General features: G+C 43.3%; 1 protein-coding gene across 2 annotated transcripts in view; it reads right to left on the bottom strand.

Annotated features, from left to right (window-relative positions):
* Positions 1-22,697, bottom strand: part of PGM5 (phosphoglucomutase 5) — a 181,764-nt gene that overhangs the window by 57,532 nt on the left and 101,535 nt on the right. For both annotated transcript variants that reach the window (XM_043566588.1, XM_043566589.1), the window contains exon 7: positions 14,420-14,535. In XM_043566588.1, coding sequence (XP_043422523.1) covers positions 14,420-14,535 — 116 coding nt within the window. The remainder of the gene's footprint in view (positions 1-14,419; positions 14,536-22,697) is intronic.

Genomic DNA, 22,697 nt, shown 5'->3' with positions numbered 1-22,697 from the left:
TGAGAAAAAGAGAAATCCCAACAGGTAACCGTGTGGAAGGGCAGAAATGAGCAATTTTTAAGAGAAAAATACTGACAGTTAACATCTGAACAAATGGTCAGTCTCGCTGGAGTCAAAATCCACAAAATGGGGTAATGTTCGGGGACTGTCAAATGAGCAAAGACCAGGGGAGGGGGAATAACAGCAAAGAAACCGTGTAAATGTGTACAGTTGGAAAGAATAATTTGGCAATAGGGGCGCCTGGGGGGCCCAGTCGGTTAAGCGTCCGACTTCGGCTCAGGTCATGATCTCACGGTCCGTGGGTTCGAGCCCCGTGTCGGGCTCTGCGCTGACAGCTCGGAGCCTGGAGCCTGCTTCGGATTCTGTGTCTCCCTCTCTCTCTGCTCCTCCCCTGCTCTCACTCTGTCTCTCTCACTCTCTCAAAAATAAATAAAGATTAAGAATAGTTTGGCAATAATAATCAAGAGTCTTAAAGTATCACCCAACTTTGGACCCAGCTATTCTTTTTTTTTTTTCTACCCTTCAGTCACAAGGACATTTGCTAAAGCAGCTAAGAGAGGAAAATTGGAAAAAAATAAATGCTAATTGTTAAACACCAGGGTAATTGTGGAGAATCCATCCAAAAATTTATTGTGCAAAGAAGTGAAGAAGAAAGAAGGATGCTCATCCAATTCTCACAAATGGAAAAAATCGGTTTACCAAGAAGGAATATTCGGTATATTTTTGTAGAAAAATGTTTGTAGATATGTCTATGGGTATGTGTGCAGGTAAAGGAGAGTATGACCACCAAACCACTGACAGTGGTTATCTTCCAAGTGGTAGAATCGCAGGTGTTTTCTTCTTCTGTCCTATTTCCACAATAAACATGTATTTTTTCATTATAAGAAAAAAATAAACTTTTTCAGTTTTTGGTGGTATGTAGAAATGCACATTTGAAGCCGTTCACTTCCATTTATGAAAGAGCTACTTGGGATATTAAAGGGATCGCTACCCCTTATGAAGAGGTGATGAGCTTTGAACCTATCAATCATCCCATTTCTTCCGGTGAGTACTAGTGTTTTATTTACTTTTTTAATTTTTTAATGCTTATTTATTTTTGAGAGACAAAGCGTGGGGGGGGGGGGGCGCAGAGAGAGAGAGGAGGCAGAGACTCTGAAGCAGGCTCCAGGCTCTGAGCGCTCAGCACAGAGCCCAACGTGGGGCTCAAACTCACAGACTGTGAGATCACGACCCAAGCCAAAGTCGGACGCTTAACCGACTGAGCCACCCACGCACCCCAAGTAATAGCTTTTTAGAACACAGAGACTGACTACGACCATCTTCCATGGGGGTCTCACAGGACTCGAATCAGGAGTGTCCTGTAAGGTTTTAGTAACTACCAGAAAGTAGGGACGGGCAAGGGGGTGTGAAGCTGAACTGTCCACCTTGGCCTTGGGGAAAGCTGCAGAAGCTTAGTTTTGAGCCTACCTTCAACCTCACAGCAAAAGGGAATGAAAAGTACAGGGAGTTGCCACACAAACACAACATTCCCCACTATCACCAATCCCATTCCGGTGGGACATTTGTTATAACTGTTGAACATACACTCATGCGTTACTATCACCTGAAGTCCATAGTTAATGCTACGGTTCGCTCTTGGCGAACATTCAATGATTCTGAAAAACATGGCAAACTACTAATCTTTCTGCCGTCTTCATAGTTTTGCATTTTCCAGATTATCACACAGTTGGGCTCACACAGAATGGAGCCTCTGGAGTCTGGCTTCTTGCACTAAATAATATGCATTTAATGGGGGTGCCCACGTGGCTCAGTCAGTTAAGTGTCTGACTTTGGCTCAGGTCATCATCTCACGGTTAGTAAGTTCAAGCCCCACATCGGGCTCTGTGCTGACAGCTCAGAGCCTGGAGCCTGCTTCGGATTCTGCGTCTCCCTCTCTCTCTCTGCCCTCCCCCCACCACCCACCACTTGCTTTCTCTCTTTCTCTCTCTCAAAAATAAATAAACATTTTAAAAATATGCATTTAAGGTTCCTCCAAGAATGTTCATAGCTTGACAGCTCATTTCTTTTTAGCACTGAATAATAACAGTACAATTTTTGAAACCTGCTTCCTCTAGAATCCTGGCCTCCTGGTTGAGGACCTTACCAGGAGCTTTGAGCCATATTCCCAAAGCCCTAGGTATCGCTCGCCTAGCCTTCATCCATCCGGGCCAGCCCAGCCCAAAGCCCAGAGAAGCAGCCATCCCCACCTGGATACCAGAAGGAGGGCGCTCAGCTCTTTCCCACCAGGCCTCCAGCAAAAGTTGGTACAAAAAAAGATGTTTGTTTGTTTTTTTCTCATCAGAAATCTCCCTATCCCCCCGCCACCCAAATTCAACTTTGCATTTTCTCAGCTTTAAAACTGTAATTACTTTGAGCCAGGCAGTACACGGGTAAGTATAGAGGCCTCACAAGAGGAAAGGGGAAAACAAAGAGAGAACTCAATCATCTCAAAGGAATTTTTTTCAAACGGAAATCCCAGCCCGGGCAAATCAACTCAATAAAACATCACACGTGTTGCCAACAGATCAAGTCATTTCAGCTGAGACTCAGATCAGGAAAGTCTGAATTTGTCAATTAGGAAAATATAAATCATTTTGCACCTGTTGCAGGCCCCAAGCTGGAACAGGGGTTAGTGATTCTGTATCCCGGCTGCACATCAGAATCACCTAAAGAACTTCTGGAAAATAGCAGTGCTCGGGCCTCATTCCGGGCCATTAAAATTAGCATTTCTAGCAATGGGATCCAGGCATCAGGATTTTTTTTTTCAAGTTCCTCGGGTGATTCTCACGGGCAGCCAGGGTTGAGAGCCTCTGCTCTAGAAGAAGAGTGGTCAGAATAGTTCTATATGAGGGACACATTGCTTAGGGGTAGTGAATTAAGCCTCTCCCTCTTTTTGTTCAACTATGGTGACGAAGAAAGAGGCCACCGGTCTATAGTTCAGGGGATGCCACTGGCCTTGCTCAAGCGGGTAGCTTTTGCTGGACTCGGCTTCAGTATTATGCCTCCTCTCTGCCCTTTTTGTCTGAAAAACTTATGAGGGTTTTGCCAACTTCGGGGTCACCAACGCATCCCCGTTTGCCTGGGACTCTACCGATTACAAGAGTAAATGTCCCACATCCCAAAAAACCTCTGAGTCCTAGGTGCACCGGGATGGTTGGTCACCTAATAAGAAAGGCCACTTGCTCAAAGGGGTCCCTGGTGGTTTTGGGGATTGGTGCAGGTTCAGCACCTGCCAAAGCACACGCAGTTCGTGGAACCAGAAACGACGACGGGAGGTATGTGCACTGGCTTTTGAAGGAGGATTACAAAGCGGATTCCATTCCATTCTTAGAAGAGAACAGCAGAGCACCAAGCACCATCTATACTCAGTACCTTCCTTCACACATCGATGAGCTGATTTCCACGACTGAGTTGCTCTTTTTACAAATAAGAGATGACGGGTAGGCCATTTGTACGAGGTCACACGGTAACTAAGGGGTGAAAACAAGACTCAGACCTGGGCAGTTTGGCTCTCCCGCTGATGGGTTTCACTGCCACCAGAAAGTCCAGGAACGACGGTGGTCCTTGGGGGCTGCAACACAGCAGGGGAAATGCCCCACACGGCTGAGGCAGAGGCAGACCCTCTGAAGATACGGGACACAAACACGCACCTCTTCCTTCTCACACTAGAGAGTCAGGGAAAGTTGCCAATTTCCCTTTGCTTTTCTCCTCTTATCAATTCAGCCTTTCCATTTATGGATGCAGTTTTCACTCATTTGCAGTGAAATTCTTCCCATCCTCTCTTTTTATCCACCAAAGACAAGGGTTTGTCTTTTCTAAAGAGGGTGTTATGAGGCAAAACGGGGAGACACCCTTTGCAGGTGAATGGGAGATTTGAAAACATGCCATAGAACTGGGACAGGTTGGTTTTGGGGGGCCGGTGTTGTTTGTCCCCCCCCCCCCCGCCATGTTTCAAACCACTTACATTCAGCTTTTCACATCTTGCCAAAAAGCGAGGCTCATGGAAAAATCATCACTTTTCCATGATTAAAAATGGATGCTTTTTAAAAGCAAATGCTCTAAAATTTCCACCAATTGGAGAACAGCACAACTCTTCCGTGTATAAGCCGGTCGGGATATATATCTGCAGTATACAAGAGCCAGCTGTCAGCTCAGAAAGGTGGGATGGCAGTAACCGGCAGGTGCAGAAAGAGCTGTGGCCAACCCAGATCCCCACCAATAATGTTATCTAGCAATATATTTGATGATGACAATGATGATGATGACGACGAGACGACAATGACAGTGTTTGATACAAATATACTGCAGGGCATTTGACTAATATCCTGATCATGGCAATACCCAGTAGGCCCCTTGAGGGAAGGGACTGTGTCTGAAATTACGCATCACTCTCTGAGCCCTGGCTCATAGAAGGTATGAAGTAAATATTCGTTGAATGAATAAATGAATGACCGAGTGAGACCCTAGTATGTAGCTTGATCTAATTCATCGGATTCACTCCTCACTAAAAGTAGCTAGCGAGCTAGCAGAAACCGGAGTGCTACATTGGAAAAAAATGTCACAGATCATCCTATTGAAAAACTGAGGCCCAGAGAAGCTAAGCCATCTGTGTAAGGCAGTTCCACCCCACAGAGGGGGAGTCAAGACTGAAGCCAGGTCTTAATTCCTGGTGCGGTGCTGTTCCCATGACACCGCTCTCCCAAGTCCCCTGACATTCATGCCATCCCCATCTAAAAGAATAACCACATGGGAGTAAATGACGCCTCTGCATTTCCTTAAACAGGGACAGCGGGGTACTATGGAGCCAGTGAGTTTGGGTTTGAATGCTGACTCTGTCAGGGTTATCTTGGCCATTGGCTTTTGGCTTGATCTTCTTCCCTAAACCTCAATTACTGTATGGTCTCCACTTCATCGTTGAGAAATCTCAGTGAAATAATGTATAGGAGGTCCTAAGCATGGCATCTGTCACTTAGGAGGTGCTGAAGAAATAATAGGTATTAGCAAGCACTAGTTCATTAACATGTGCCCCGAGGCAGTCAAGCCATCCATCCCAGAGGAGGCGAAAGCATTAACAATATGGTGGCTGGTCAGCTGACACAATTCCCTCACGTGAGCACAGAAGCACAGGAAGGTAAGGCACAGTGGGATCTGCTAACTCATACATCCCACCCTCTTTCTTTGTCACCAGTGCTCATGAAAACAACACAACTCCCCAGGAACTACTCTTTGACAGGTCACAAGCTGAACCAGAAATTTCTCCAGAGGGTTTAAAGTCTGCAACCACAGGGCATAACCACCATAGTCACTATACTTTGTTCTCAGTGGAGCCACCTAGCAACTACTAGAGAGCAGATGGGGAAGCCTCCAAGAACAATTTTAGGAACAGTATCTTAAATACCAAGGGATGGGCCCCCTCATTAGAAGTCTCTTAGTAGTCACTATGAAAAGAAACCCATGGTCTATCTAGACTCCTTCGATCTGTGGCTGGGGACAGTGATTTCTCAGTCCCAGAATGCACCGGGAAGTGTGGACACAGCCTCCGAGGTCCACCCCTTTGCTTCTGCTTCACACGTAGGCATCCCACACCCTCTCTTGCTACTTTTCATCAGCTTAGAAGATGAATTGAAAGGTCAATGCAACTGGAACTGGGGAGATCCCAAGAAAAGGATTTTATGTGATAGAGACATTCTTCCCCTTCCAGGTGGAGATCTGTTTCCCAGCACAGGGGTAGATAGTTTGTGGATGGGCAAGAAGGGAGTTTCAGTTTTCAGACTTTATGAGGAGGCCCTCGGGGATGTCAATCAGAGCCCCTCTGCACTGTGGTCTGGCCTAGATTGAGTTGCGCATGTGCACACAGCCTGTCCCAATTACCGAAGTGAAACAGCCCATTGTAGAGTTTGTGATCATCTAGATGGGGAATGGACTAAAATTTGCCCTTATTTTACCTTTTGGAAAGTGTACAATGTTAAGTAACATCGTTGTCTAATAAGAGACGGTTGAACCTATTCAATATTTGCTCAACAGCAATACTGTGAACCCAGTCTCGAGTTGGGATGTACATAGGTCTTGTGTGAAATATAAACAAAAGGAAAGGCATGGCCCAGGAGGTGTTATAAACTATACCACTATTAGGGGAAAGAACATTTCCTTTCATAAAGCAACTGGAAAAGAAGTCAATACTATAAACCGTAAGACAATAGAGCAGAGAATGTCTAGGTTGAAGGCTGTAAGAATTTAACACTTACAGGGGCGCCTGGGTGGCTCAGTCAGTTGGGCGTCTGACTTCGGCCCAGGTCATGATCTCACGTCTGTGAGTTCAAGCCCCGCGTCGGGCTCTGTGCTGACAGCTCGGAGCCTGGAGCCTGTTTCAGATTCTGTGTCTCCCTCTCTCTCTGACCCTCCCGCATTCATGCTCTGTCTCTCTCTGTCTCAAAAATAACTAAACGTTAAAAAAAAAAAAATTTAAGAATTTAACACTTACAAAAGCTCACTAAAGCTAGAACATAGCCTACTGTTGAACATGTGGCTATTTGCAGCTATTTACTGTCAACAACCACACACACACACACACACACACACACACACACAGGAAATAAGTAAGTAAAGCAAGCAAATTACAAATACTTAATACTATTTAAAATTTTAAATCCATTCATTAACACAGGTTTGGGGAAGGAGTCTTCCTAGAATTCTGCCCTTTGTTAGCTAATAATTTGCGCTAATCATTACACGATGACTGAAATTACCAAAACTTTATTTTTAAATGTTACGTAACTCTGATTTTACTGTACTTCATAAAACCCCTCCCCCAATCCCTTTCAAGTGGTCTACATTTGTTTTTATGAACCCTCCCAAATCTTGGGGTAGAAATGCCCAGATCTCCAGAAGTATATCCACTCAAAAAGGCCAAAAATGTTAAGTACTAACAATGCAAAGAAGAAATATCAAAATGGAAATTCTTTGTTTCCTCCTTATTTCTTTCTTTCTTTCAATTCATCCACTTTCCATCCATTTTTCCAGGCTTCCTTCTATCCTTTATTTCTTCTTCCTACCTTAACTTCCTTCCATTATTCCATCCCTCTTTCTATCCTTCCATCTAACCTGCAAACACTCAAGGCCTGCCAGTTATCAAAGAAATAGAGTTGAACAAAATAGTCATGGCCCCTGTCCTCGGGGCATTTAGAATTTCTGCATGGCATGCAGAGGGATTGAACCCATCTCAAAAATTCTAAATTTCTTGTGATGTGGAATACACACATACTCTGGGTCTCTCCCTTTTTTTTGCAAGAGGCTGAGCAGATGTAAAAATAGCCAACTTCAAGAGTACCAGGCTGTACTCCAAAGTTCAAGTGGAAAAAGCTGGTGTGACAATGATGGACAAGTCATATTGGTGACAGGAGACCTGGATTCAATTCCAAATCTTCAAGAATGGATGCACACAAAAGGCATAGCAATGCCCTAGTACATACTCAATGCACATTCAAAGAGATTATTATTATTGTGAGAAACTCCACAGAGAGTGCTTCCTTGGCAATAATAAACATTGTTGTATTGCTTGATTTGACAAATTTGTATGACTGCTGACATTAGCTTTTTAAAAATATATAATAAAAGTAATAGTAATTTTCAAGATGGTATTCAAGTTTGGAGCTCACCCAGGCTTTCGTGAACATAGTGATTCTTCTGTGTTGCCCGTAAGGGAAAATGCTTCGGGCTGTAACAATTCATACATTCTCAAAATGGTATCACTTTTTAGAAAGTTGATGTCAATGATGGAAACCAGTAGAACCTCATCAACAAATGCCAAAAAAAAAAAAATCTTCCAAAATTTTGGTTTTATTGACCTTAGTTTTGTTTCATTTGTCCCCTTTTGTGTATGAGAACAAGTCCAGATTCCTTCAAATTCAGAACTTTAAAAAAGTAGCCAGAATGCCATTTAGATTAATAGTTTTCTTCTCTTTAGATCTGAGAATTTATAAAGCACCCCTTCTCTCTATAAAGTAGTTTTCCAAGGCTCTCCCCAGGAAGTAGGCGAGTACCAGTCCTAGCACAAAAGATGGTCTGGCTTCTTAAGTGACTTTGGTTCTCTGACAGAGTCATAAATACAGGTTTCTTATTGTCCAGGATCTGGACCTTTCCATAGGAGAGAAGCTTGAACTCCGATCCTATGACCAGCTTGTCACTTTGGAAAGTTCTAGGAGCTCAAGAAGCTGGCAAGGGAAACTTCCACTCAGAATACATCTTGCTCATCTTGGGAAAAAAAGCTTCACATTCTTGCGCCTGAGTCAGATCCATATTTTCAAGTTCTCTTGGCACTGAAATATGCATTCCTAGTTGGTACACAGATCCATGCCCCGGGGACACAGAAAAAGGCCTCCACTCCAGAAAGCTTGGATACTTTTAGAAGCACCTCTGCAGTCTCAGGTCTAAAACTTTCCATCTGTCACTCTCTCCTCCCTTAGTTAGCTCACTTGTTTCTGAAAATCACGTCTCAAGGAAGGTAGGGAATTCCCATGATCAGCTGACTTTTACAGACTGGACCTGAGGGTCAGAGAGGCCATGCGGCTTGTTTGTGACTGACAGGTAAGGGTCTTGAATATACTCATCAGCCTCACATTTTGGGGCCTCTAGACTTCCTGGACCACACCCCGTGGCACATCAAGGATACTCTTTCTACCATTCCTGAAGAAAACAAAAATACTGGTTTTCATGAGAGCCATGGTTTCTACTCTTGACTGCACATCAAAATCACAGGGGCGCCTGGGTGGCTAAGTCAGTTGAGTGTTTGACTCCTGATTTCGGCTCAGGTCACGATCTCATGGTTCATGAGTTTAAGCCCCGTATAGGGCTCTGCAGCGACAGTGCAGAGCCTGCTTAGGATTCTCTTTCTCTCTCTCTCTCTCTCTCTCTCTGCCCCTCCCCCACACCTGTGCGCACACACACGTGCTCATGCAGACACACACATACTCTCTCTGTCAAAAATAAACAAACTGTAAAAAAAACCCACACAACTATACTCATTTAAAATGCAGATTCTCAGGCCCCACCCTTCCTGATATTCCAAGTAAGGGTAAGATAGAAAATACATATTTTTAGCAAGTTTCCCAGGTGATTCTGACACACCAGCTCAGTGCTTCTCAAAAACTGGCATTAATAAAGCCTAGAATAAGAGCAGAATGAAGCTATTTTCTCCTTGCAAGACTGAGTGGTCCAGCTACTGAGGCCACCTAATAGTTCTTTACTGCTGAGTGCTTGAAAAATAAAATTCGTCAATGCTTTCATCAGAAAGACTGATCGACATGGTGGAAAATGGCACAGTGTAGGGCAGGAAACCAGTCTTTCGGGTCAATGGTCATGTAATTCAAGCGGGGACATTTTCCAAGCCAGGGGGCCCCACGTGAGTCACTTCACTACTTCTGGGGCTCAGGAGCTTTATCTGTCAAATCAGGCTAATGAGGCTAAAGTCACCTGAACCTGAAGAATGACGGAGGCGGCAATGCCTCATGCTCCTTAAAAGGAAAAACTGGTAACTAAGCCCGACTGCGAGAGACTTTTAAAATCCCCTTCTAGGCCAGCCTACGAGTTGCAATCTGCGTAACTGTCCGAGAGCAAAGTTTGCCGAGAGGTGCCTGCAAGTAGGGGCACGTGGGTGGCAAGTAGGTATCTGACTCTTGGTTTTGGCTCAAGTCATGATCTCCCGGTTCGTGGGTTCGAGCCCCGCATCGGGCTCTGAAAGGTGTCTGCGAGCAGAAGTCCCTTCAGTGCAGAACACGGTTCCCCAGTTCCGGCCGAATCATGCCCCATCATCTAAGCTAGGCAGGTGAAAGGCTTCACAAACTGACCCCTCCTCACCTCTCCTCCTGGTACTGCTTCTTGATAATCCCTCCTCTAACCCATCCTACACATCAGAGATTTGCCTATTTTTCTACGTAAGTTTTTACCGAAGCACAGCCCTCCTTGTCCACTTATGTATTGTCTATGGCCACGTCTGTGCTACAGAGGCAGTGCTGAGGAACCGTGAAAGAGGCAGTAGTCTGCAAAATCCTCAGTGTTTACTCTCCAACCCCTTTCTAGAAACGTTTGCTGACCTCCGCTACAGGCCCGTCTTTTCCAGAAATTTTTGGCCACGACCCACAATAAGCACACGTTCCAAGGAGACCAAGCATACACATAGATACTTGTGGGCACGTTTATATATACACGCTTCTCAGAATAAACGTTTACCTTTACTAAACACGATGCATTCCAACAGGTTTCTAGCCTACGCAGTTGCTTTTCACAAGCTGCTCATGACATTTCACTAATCTCGTGACCCCAAATGAGTCTTGATTCGTATTTGGAAAACATGTCTTCAGAAAAACCAAACAACTGGCTACTGGTAACACATATCCCCTGCTCTCCAACCTCTTTTTTCTTTCTTGGCACCGATCCCTCCATCTGGCAAGGCCCGGTCCTTTCATCTCTGTGTGTACAAATCCTTCCCATTCTTTAAGAACTAGCCCAGCTTCCAGATCTTTCCTGGAGTCTCCTTTGAACCTCCAGTCCCAAAGCATTTTCGCATCTCCCACAGCATTTTTGCTATTCCTCCATCATGGACACTTAAAGTTTGTGCATTGTAGAATATCATCTGTGCATCTTTCTAATTATGTAACCAAAGACCTGAGTTTCTTAAGGTGTGATCTTAAGCACTTGTATTCTAAATACCTTCTAGTTCAGGGTCTAACCAGTTTGGGTAAGAGAAGAAAACTGCCCAGGATGAAACTTCTTCAGAACCCCAACATAGCCTGAAGTGCTGTCATTATGACCAGTTAACGTGGTTTTACAGCAATCTGTTCAAGCATGACCAAACAGAACTTTAGTCTCAGGAATTCAAGGATGGTTTGACATCCGCACCTCGATCATGATATTTCATAACGTTCATAATAAAAAAGAAAGTATTAGTGTATCACTAGGTCCTGAAAGGGCACCTGATAAATCCAACAGCTGTTTCTAATAAGATTCTAACTAAAATGAGAATGGGAAAAATTATCTACATAAACCTGATAAAGATTTTACCCCCATCAAAAAGCAATCACCACAACAGACAGTAAAATAGTCAATCCGTTTCCATTAAAGTCATGAGTTATCACCATTATTTTAAAATGCAATTTTGAAGATTATACCTAATGCAATAAGAATATGACATAAGAGGTATAAATATTAAAAAACAAAATATAAAAAATCTTTCAGTCATAGATTATATGACTGTCTACCTTAAAAAAAGTCACAAGAGAGTGTAGTTTTTAGAAAAGAAAATGCTAGAAAAGAAAATATCTATTAGTAATAGAATGTCCTAAGGTGGTTTCACCTCAGAGACAAGGCATATTAATCAATAGCTTCTCCTTATATGAATATGCACCAAAGAAATTAGAAAGAAAAGCGAGGATATCCACATTAAAATCAAAGCTGTTGAAAGCTCTGTAGGACATATGGCCCAGTTTCTTCAATTAATAAATTAGAGAACACGTGAAAGGACGATATGCAGATTACAAGATACTTAAGAGAGGGGACACCTGGGTGGCTCAGTGATTGAGCACCCAACTCTTGGTTTTAGCTTAGGTCATGATCTCAGTGTGTGGGTTCGAGCCCCACATTAGGCTCTGCACTGACAGCGTGGAGCCTACCTGGGATTCTCTCCCCCTCTCCCTCTCCCTTGTTCACTCAATCTCTCAAAATAAATAAATAAGCATAAAAAAATAAAAGATAAAATATACTTAAGAGATATCAATCAGTTATAATCTTAAGATCTTTGGATCCCAGGGCGCCTAGGTGGCTCAGTCAGTTAAGCAGCCGACTTCGGCTCAGGTCATGATCTCACCGTCCGTGAGTTAGAGTCCCGCGTCGGGCTCTGTGCTGACAGCTCAGACCTGGAGCCTGTTTCCGATTCTATGTCTCCCTCTCTCTGACCCTCCCCTGTTCATGCTCTGTCTCTCCCTGTCTCAAAATTAATAAAACGTTAAAAAAAATCGAAATTAAAGATCTTTGGATCCCAACTGGAAAAAACTATTAAGGAAGGGGTGAGAATAGGAGAGAAATGATTTATTTTTATTTATTTATTTTTTAATTTTTTTTCAACGTTTATTTATTTTGGGACAGAGAGAGACAGAGCATGAACAGGGGAGGGGCAGAGAGAGAGGGAGACACAGAATCGGAAACAGGCTCCAGGCTCTGAGCCATCAGCCCAGAGCCTGACGCGGGGCTCGAACTCACAGACCGCGAGACCGTGACCTGGCTGAAGTCGGACGCTTAACCGACTGTGCCACCCAGGTGCCCCACTGGAGAGAAATGATTTAAAAATTACTTTTGGAGTTCCATTTCTGCATTTCTATTTAGGATGTAGAAATCTCCAAGAGAATGTTACTCCTATCCCAGTAATAAGAAAAGGCCAGAAACCTACCAAACCATAACTTTTCTTGAACCCATCAGAAACCTGAGGTCACAAGGCAAATAAAGTAAAGTGAATTCCAAAAACTGACAACTCCCTTCAAGGAGAAACAAGACACAAAACTGTCACCCCTTTGGGAGAGCATAGGAAAAAGAGGATGCCTCCATATAAGTAAAAACTAAGAAGTCACATAAGAGGCTCAAAAATTCTTAAAGGCCAAGTATAGTCATGTTAGTCATGTTAGTTTAAAATGGCTTGGAATCCCCAGAAACAAGGGACACACTTCCAAGTCACTGGGTGATCACAGAAAAGACTGGAAACACAGAGAGAGAGAGATATGGTGGTGCAGGCATGCAGGTAAGGAGGAGCTTCTGAGACATAAGCATGAAGCCCTTTGAGTTCCCCAAACCTTTCCTTCACAGGAAACAACAGGCTTAAACTTTTGGAGGCACAAGTTGCAAACTTTCTCATCCTGAAAGCCCATGCAAAAATCCGCTGCTACGGGAATAGGGTTTGAAGCAAAAACCTTCTCCCTTTGGAGAAAGGCTAGGAAACCTTTCTGGGCCCAGAATCTTACACCAGTACTAAGCAGAGGTCCTGAGTCCTGTCTCCCTCTCTCTCTCTGTCCCTCCCCCACTTGCTCGCTCTCTCTCTCTCTCTCTCTCTCTCAAGAATAAAGAAATTTTTTTAAAAAGGAGTCTAGAGGGTTTTCTGGCTTGTATCTTTGTTCCTTTATTCATTTGTTTCTCAAATTCGACATTGGAGTGAAATCATACAGTACTTGCTTTTCTCTGATGGACCAATTTCACTCAGTGCCCTCTGGGTCCATCCATGTTGTTGCAAAAGGCAAGGTCACATTCTTCTTATGGCTGAGTAATATTCCACTGTATGGATGGATGGATGGATGGATGGATGTACACACACACACACACACACACACGCCACACTACACCACATCTTCCTTATCCATTCATCTGTCAATGGACACTTGGGTTGCTTCCATATCTTGGCTATTGTAAATACTGCCACAGTGAAAACAGAGGTGCATATATCTTTCCAAATTAGTGTTTTCGTTTCCTTGGGGTAAATATACATCATATACAAAAATAAACTCCAAATGGATTAAAGACCTAAGTGTGAGACATGAAACCATAAAAAATCCTAGAAAACAGTTTCTCTGACATGGGCCATAGCAACATTTTTCCAGATATGTCTCCTAAGGCAAGGGAAACAAAAGCAAAAATAAACTATTGAGACTACATCAGAATAAAAGTTTCTGCACACCAAAGGAAACTATCAACAAACCAAAAAGGCAACCTACTGAATGGAAGAAGATATTTGCAAATAATATATCTGATAAGGGTTAAGTATCCAAAATATATAAAGAACTTATGAAGCTCAACACCAAAAAAAAAAAAAAAACAAAAAACCCAAACAATCTGATTAAAATATGGGCAGAGGACCTGAAGGGAGATTTTTCCAAAGAAGACACACAGATGGTCAACAGACATATGAAAAGATGTTCAACATCACTAATCATCAGGGAAATGTAAATCAAAACCGCAATGAGATGTCACCTGATACTTGTCATAATGGCTAAAATCAACCACACAAGAAACAACAGGCGTTGGTGAGGATGCGGTAAAAGGGGAACCCTCATGCGTTGTTGGCGGGAATAGAAACTGGTACGGCCACCATGGGAAACAAAATGGAGGTTCCTCAAAAAACTCAAAGTAGAATTACATATGACCCAAATAAAAACCAAAAAAAAAAAAAAATGGACAGAAGAGACGAGGGTATCATAGCACATACCCCCCCCCCAGGTTTCTCTGATTTTTTTCCCTCTAATTATCTCTTCCTCTAGCATTTGATTCACAGTGAGCTCACAGGTCTCCAAACTGGGGTCACAGAGGGTATAGGCACCCTCTCCAGTAACATTACGTCAGCAAAACCTACCAGTGCCAAAGCTCTCTTCTCCACACAGAGAGCACCGTCCTGAGTCCATCAGATTTGAGAAGAATCTCCATCCAGCTGGGGTCTCATACACAGGAACCTTCATCGATTTGGCCACTCTGAAAAATTAAATTCAAGGCAACAGTCAATTCATATCTCTTTTCCTTTCTTTTCTCAGCACAGAAGGAAGTCTTTAGAATTTATTAACTCCATAACTAGACTTTGGAACATTCTGGTCAGTGTTGACATTTTTCAGGATGTTAAGCCCTAAGGTAGAAAACAACAAATAGCCTATTCCGATGTTTCTCGGTTTTGCTTTCCCCATAACACAGAAAATATTAAGTTAACGTATAGAATATTCTCATTTATGTTTCCCTTCTATAAATGTTCCTTTATCTTTATGGTAAGATCCCACTTGGGGAGTTCAGAATCTAAATTGAGAGGGAGGTTGGTTACAAACACTTTGGAATATTGTTGGACAGTATCTACAGACACACACACACACACACACACACACACACACACACACTGTAGGACTTTTAGGATCGAAAGACTTACTCTACCAGCTGTTAGAAATGTTGATAGCTAACAGCTCACAGATATGTCTCCTACTCTCTGTTAAAGAGAGATGTCTCACTCAAAATCATGCTCCCTTTGGGGCACCAAAGTGGGGCACCACTTTGGGGTGGCTCAGTCGGTTAAGCGTCTGACTCTTGGTTTCAGCTTAGGTCATGCTCTCACGATTTGCGGGTTCAAGCCCTGCCTCAGGCTCTGCAGCTGGCAGCATGGAGCCTGCTTGGGATTCTCTCTCTCCCTCTCCCTCTGACCCTCCCCTGCTCGCACCGTCTCTGTCTCCCTCAAAATAAATAAACAAACTTTAAAAATATCATGCTCCCTTTCCTGGGTCAGTCCACATCCAATGTCTGGTCAATGTGGGATATTTAAAGGTCTAGCCTCCTTGCCCCTATTTGGCCTAACTCTGTAGGGCCATTTCAGCTCCAGAGATCCGCGTAGGTTGGCTGAGGTCTTTGTCGTGACCGCACTGCAGTCCAACCTCTCTCTTTCGGTCCAATCCCCTTCCTCACTCCCCCCGGCAGGTGCTGGTTTTGAAGACACGTTTGATCTGGATGGGCAGAAAGGAATAAACTTCCCGCAAGCAAATCTCTCTCCGAGCTGCTTCCTGGGGAGCCCAGTGTAGGACAGTGCGCAACAGAATGCGAACGCAAGATTTTACACAAAATGATCACAGAATCACGATTCAGAAGAACCGAAACCACCCGGATGTCCACTGAGTAGAACGGACAGAGGCTCTGTGATATAGAAGGCGCTACGTTAAATTTCACTGAGCATACCACCGCTACATGCAACCCCATGATGAATCTCACACACATTATATCACGTAAAAGAAACGGGGAACAAGAAAATACACACTGTAACGTCCCATTTACATCCACTTCAAGGACAGCTAAAACTAATCAATGCTGTCACAATTCAGGCTCAGCAGAGTAGAGAGGTCACGTGTTTTGTTTAAGATTCCACAGAGGTAAGAGGCAGAGCTAGAATCTGGACCCACATTCTGCTTAATTTCTGCTCACGTTCCAGTCCACGATACCATGGTGTCGCCCCAAATGTTTTAAGAGACATACAGATCTCAGAGAGTATGTTGGGGAATGATCCGGTTCTGTACCAGTGACCTAACGGATTTCATCTTTCCCACAAGCAAGCAACAAAAAGCAAAAAAACACCAAATGCCTGCCGCTAACAAGATCTAGTTTCTCAAAGGGTATAAGCACAGAAGGTGGCCAGGAACGGGAACCAGGACGGGTGTCTTGGTGAAGGAGAGGAAGAAAGATGCCTAAAGGACAGAGGACACAATGCAATCATGATTTCATTAGGTTTTTTTGTTTTCTTTAGGTTTTACTTTGTGGCCAGCTGGAGAAAACAGAATATCTAGAAACCCTTGCCACAGGAAAGCAAACACCTTCCTTTCCATAATACCAAATATAGTTGATGTGTTCAAGATCTGGAAAAATTTTGTGCTAAATCTCTTTCAAGTTTGCTTTGAAAAGAAGCACTTTTTAGATGTTCCAGGGTTATAGCAAAGGTTCTGTTGTGTATTTTTTTTTTTTAGTGGCCTAAGAAAGATACACAAATCACACTTATATCCTGGTAGGCACAATGAAAGAAATCCTCCCCAAACTGTAGATCAAAGGTAAATTTTCACAGCCATTAATTTCATAGTCAGAAGCTAAAGGAAGGAGGTAGAATAAGTCACACAGAAGCTTCCCAGTGTCAGCACAGAGTAAAGCCTAGGTCAAAGTTCATTTAGCAAATATGACTGCATATGATTGCCAAATAGAATGCGCAGCATGGAACAGACATAAGGGTAAGAAAAGCGGGTGGACATACATTTCCCGGCTCAGACACTCTTGCAGGTTCAAAGCCAAGTTGGCAGATCTAAAGGGAGGGGAAAGGATTTCCCTAGCTCCCACCCTTCCCAATTAATCACTGTCAGGAGGTCATAAGGCTGAGGGCTGAGGCTGGAGTTTTAGAGGACCGGATACTTCCATAACTAGGAGCCCCAGACGCAGCTATGCAAGCTAAGATAACAATGTGGGTAATTCAATCCCGGGATCCTGAGCATGAGCTGATGGTGTCCTAGAGTAAGAAAGGAATTCCCTGCCCCCACCCCCCACCGCCCTCCTCCCTCTACTGAACTTGGGATCCATCCCAAACACAGCATTCAGCAAATACCATGCTCTAGACTGGTGTTTCCACAGGAGACCCCCCTGGAGATTTCTGACAGCTCAGAATGAAGCCGCTCACACTGAGGGTCTTCACCCCCTCTTGGCCGCTGCCACCACGTGGTGGAGACAAACAGAAGAACTCACTTTCTAGGAAAGGCCAGAGTAGGAAGCAAAAGCAAGAAAATCAATCTCAACCCCAACTGTCCTGCAAGTGGGAGTTGAGTTCTGGTAGTTAAACAAAACAAAACAAAACAAAACAAAACAAAACAAAACAAAACAAAACAAAACCAGAAGCCCCCTGGTGGGTGTAAGCTTCTGGGGATGAGTTGCAAACCTCTAAAAATGCGGCTTCAGGTTGGAAACAGCCCCCACCTATCGTTCCATCAGTTTCTCTCACGCAGCCCACGCCAAGCTCCTCATAACCGGACCATTTCTCATTTTCTGAGGGTGCGCTCCCATTTTTGCTGTTGTCAACTACTCCTGCGTCCTTTTTCATGCTTTGCCTTTTACCCGGATTAATGCTTTCGGATCTCTGTCAAAATACTCCACGTCACTTCAAGACCGATCTTCAGTGCCCTGCCACCATGAAGCCTGTGGCAGACGCTGCTAGGTGACCAACAAACCCATCTCTTCTCCCGGACACACAGCGGGATTACACTTCCCGACCCCCCGCCTCGCAGTGAGCTGTGGGCCACATGGTGAAGTTCCAGCCAATGGAACTTGAGTGGAAGTGACGTTCAGATCAGGCTATTCAAACGTCCCGTGTTCCATGTTCTTTCTCCTTCTGCCAGCTTCATGGGGACAGGCCTAGCAAACCTGGAAGCTATATGTTGAACACGGTGGGCCCACAATACAAAAGGACCTAGGTCTCTAACTTGCCATTTGGAGCGGAGTCAACCACCAGTCAGGAACACCTGTCTTTAACTTTTGATGACTGAGAACCTTTCGCTGCGTTTGAGGGATTACACGTTTTGGGACTAGCGTTGTAGTCGCAGGCTCCATTATCCTAATGAATACAACCATTCCTCTTCATTATAATAAATCCAAAGTAATGCTTCCTGCGACTCTGCTTCCTCTCACTTGGCGGGGGCCTTGTTCGTGTTGTCATTGTTGGCGTTGTCACCTTCTTGAACTTTTCTTCCACACACAGACGCTCACCACCATCACCACCAATGTGTTAAAAGCTCTTTGAGGTAGGAACTACATCGTATACCCTTTTACGGCTCTCCGATGTTTAGGATAATAGAGCACCTTGTCAGATTTGCCCTTCATAAATTCTGTATGATTTCAGTTGACTGAAATCTATTATTTAAGCAGTGTGGGTGGATGGCAGGGAACAAAGTATCCCTATTTTCTGGACTTTTTTTCCTGGTAGTTTCCTAAAAATATAGCTAAGTCATTTGTGCATGTTTTATTTAAATTAGTCATTTTGAGAAAGAGAATTTCATCAGTTATTAATGAGTCAGGCTATCACAATGAGACCAAGGCATTTCCTGGAAATAAAGATCTTGTAGACTTAGGGCAATGACTAACTGAAAACAAAGGTTTGAGGAGCAGGAGAATATATTTTTCTATTTCACCAGTCTGGTCATCACCCTACCTTCATGCGATCAAACAAGATAACAGATACAAAAGTATCCCAACAGGGCTCTAACATCTCACCAGGTGAAGGCATGCTGACATACTATTTTTGTGCCTTCAGCGTAGTGCACGACCACAGTAGTTATTCAAGTATCCATTAACCTAATTATACAGTACTACATTATTATGTGTGATATACTCTGCTGGAATATCAATGGCTAATGACACTCTTGTAGCATGTGAGAGAATAGGCAAATAAACAATGATTAATTATATCAAGTACATGAAGCATACCCAGCTGCTCTTGGAATCCTACTTTGAGAAAGTTGCAATAGACTTAAAGAGCGCAAGATCTGGGTTCCTCTTCCTTTATCTTCAAATGTCCACTTTCTTGAGAGCCAAGGAGGGCTCATGATTCTAATTTCTACACAACGAACTCCCAGCCCCCTTTTTAAAAGCCCCCAATAGCAGAGAGTAGAAGATATTTTCATCCCATATATCCAACAAAAGACTTATATGCAGTTTACATTTAAAAGACTCATACAATAATAAAAAAAAAAAAAAAGGCACATAACCATTTTTAAAAGCCTTGGGCAAAAGTCTTGAACAGTCACTTTACCAAAGAGGATATTAAATTGACCAATTAACATATGAAAAGACGCTCAACGTCAGTAGAGATCAGATAACTGCAAATTAAAACTACAGTGAAGGGGCGACCTGGGTGGCTCAGCCAGTTGAATGACTCTTGATTTTGGCTCAGGTCATGATCCCAGGGTTGTGAGATCAAGTCCCATATCAGGGTCCAAGCTGAGCATGGACCCTGCTGAAGACTCTCTCTCCCCCTCTGCCCTCTCCCCTGCTTGCCCTCTCTCTCCCTAAAAATAATAACAATAACAATAATAAAATAAAACCACAATGAGATAATATGACACGCTCACAAGACGAGCTGAGAAGGTGGTATTGCCTAGTCCTGGTGAAGATTGGGAATTCACGTATTACTAAAGGAATGCAAATCAGTACTGACTGTGGTATATTTGTTTACGTGACATATTCACATAAAGGAATAGCACAGAACAGAGAAAATGAACAAACTACCACTACATCGAAAAATATGAATGCATCACACAAATATAACATTGAATTAAAGAAATCAGCATGGAGGAATATAAGCTATATGATTCAATTTACACATAGTTCAAAATAGGCAAAACTAATCATTGCCACTGGTCTAGGCAGTTGTCTTTGGGATAGGACACGAAAGGCACAGGCAACAAAAGCGAAAATAAATAAGGAGGACAACATAAACCAAAAAGTTACTGCACAGCAAAGGCAACTACCAGCAAGTTGAAAAGACAACCTATGGAACAGGAGAAAATATTTGCAAACCTTATATCCAATAAGGATTTAACATCCAGAATACATAAGGAACTCTTACAACTGAAAAACAAGAAAACGAACAATCCAATAAAAAAAAAATAGGCAAAGGATCTGAGTAGACATTTTTCTGAAGAAGACATACAAGTGGCCAACGGATATATAAAAAGATGCTCAACATTACTAATCATCAGGGAAATGCAAAATCAAAACCACAATGAGATATCACCTCACATCTGTTAGAATGGCTATTATTCAAAAGACAATAGATACGAGCTGGCAAGGATGTGGAGAGAAGGGACCCCTTGTGCACTGTTGATGGGAATGCAAATCGGTACAGTCACTATGGAAAATAGTACGACAGTTCCTCAAAAAATTAAAAATAACTACCACATGAGCCAGCAATCTGTATTTTTGAGTATATACCCAAAGGAAATGAAAACAGGATCCCCAAAAGATATCTGCACGTTCATGTTCATTGCACGATTGTTTACAGTAGTCAAGATGTAGAAACAACCTACATGTCTGTCAACAGATGAATGGATAAAGAAGATGTGACATGTATATACAATGAATATTGTCCAGCCATAAAAGAAGAAGGAAATCCTGCCATATGTGACAACATGGATGAACCTGGAGGGCGTTCTGCTACGTGAAGTAAGACGGAGACAGAAAGACAAATACTACATGGTATCCCACATACATGGCGTCTGAAAAAAGTCAGACTCCCAGAAACAGAGAATATATTGGTGGTTGCCAGGCCCTAGGGGGTGGGGAAACTGGGAAGACATTGGTCAAAGGGCACAAACATCCAGTCAAGATGAGTAAGTCCTGAGGGTCTAATGTACAGCATGGGGACTCTGGTTCATGACACACATGGCATACTTGACATTTTCTGAGAGTAGCATTCTCACCGAAAAAGAAGTAACTATGTGCAGTGACGAACGTGTTAATTAACTTGGCCCTAGTTACACTGGTGACTATCACTGGTGATAGAAGTCGGGATAGCCCTTATCTCTAGGGAGGAGGAAGGAAGCAGTTCATTGAAATGGGGAACAAGGGATCTTCAGGGTCCCTGCTTTGTTGCTTGATCGAGATGGTATTTGCACGGGAATATTCCTTTGTGAAAAGTCCTTGAGTGACACAGGAGTTGTCCTTCTCTTTACATACGTTATACTTCAATAAACATTTACTTAAAAGAAAAAGCCCCCTTGCAGTATTTATGACCAAGGCCATGTTTGAATTGGTCATGTTTACATAATCTCAAGAAATAAACTACTGAAAATGGAGTTTAATAGCATTCTGGATATTCTGGTTAATGTCTAGCAGACGTTGACATCTAGCAGAACTGCCCCAGAATGAGCCCGTCGGTATTTTCACGTCGATGAGTTCACTCCCAGATCCCTTCTTTGATGTCTGGCACTGTCGGCTGGAGCTGCTCGAAGGTAAAGAAGGGCTAATGTGAGTCTGCACTTTAAAAGCATTTCTAAGGCAGCCTGCTCGCCTTCCAAATATGAATTAGGCAGAATTCAGTTAGGCCTTACTTTCCAATAGCCATCGTAAAGTGTCCTCTTTTTTCCCCCCCATTTAATAAATCTTTATTGATTATTCCTGAGCTACTATACTAAGCACTGGGGACACAATGTTAAATCAAACACACGTGGCTCCTGCCTTATGTGTCTTAGGATCAAAGACTAACCAGCACATATAAAAATTTTATTAGGATGTGCTATCATGAAGAGATGCTCATCAGTTGGGGCGGGAGGAGAACTTTAGTTAGGAATTCCTAAGAAGTGACATTTGACCTGAGATCTAGAGAATGAGTGTTGGCCATCTAGGTGTCTTAGATGGGGTTCCCTAAAGGCAGGCCCTGAGACACAGATTCCTCTACTAGAAATTCATCATGGAGAGGAGTGCCTGGGTGGCTCAGGTGGTTAAGCATCTGACTTTGGCTCGGGTCATGATCTCACAGTTTGTAAGTTCAAGCCCCGCATCGGGCTCTGCGTGAACAGCTCAGAGCCTGGAGCCTGCTTCAGGTTCTGTGTCTCCCTCTCTCTCTGTTCCTCCCCTGCTCACACTCTGTCTGTCTGTATCTCTCTCAAAAAGAAATAAAGATTTAAAAAAAAGAATTTTTTTTAAAAAAAGGAATTTATCATGGAGAGATGTGTAAGGGCTAGAAGAGTAGGACGGAGAAGGGGAGGAAACCAAGTAATACTGTGATCTCAGGCATGGCTGCGCGAAGAGTAGCTTCAGCCAGACGTTTCCCTGGGACTCTGGACTGTAAGCCTTGCCTCAAAATTGTCCTGATCTGTGACAAGCTTGTTGGTCTTTCAAACCCTCGCTTTGAGCTATTGGCGAAAGGCCCCTGGGGGCGAAGGGCTTAAACTCACAGGCATTTAAGTCTACTCTCACACTCACCTTTTGGATGGAACAAGCCACACTTTCAGGTACAATAAAATGGGAGGCTGTCATAATAAGATGACCACAAAAGTTTTTCAACCGCGTATATAAACTTGAGCAGAGAGCTGCCTGTTCCTGAGGCCTGTAATAGCTCAGCCTGGTCTAGACCTCAAAACTCA

Source organism: Prionailurus bengalensis, chromosome D4 (genome assembly GCF_016509475.1).
Source record: "Prionailurus bengalensis isolate Pbe53 chromosome D4, Fcat_Pben_1.1_paternal_pri, whole genome shotgun sequence".
Taxonomy (NCBI): domain Eukaryota; kingdom Metazoa; phylum Chordata; class Mammalia; order Carnivora; family Felidae; genus Prionailurus; species Prionailurus bengalensis.
The sequence above is the reverse complement of the archived record's forward strand: the minus strand, read 5'-3'. Positions and strand labels throughout refer to the sequence as shown.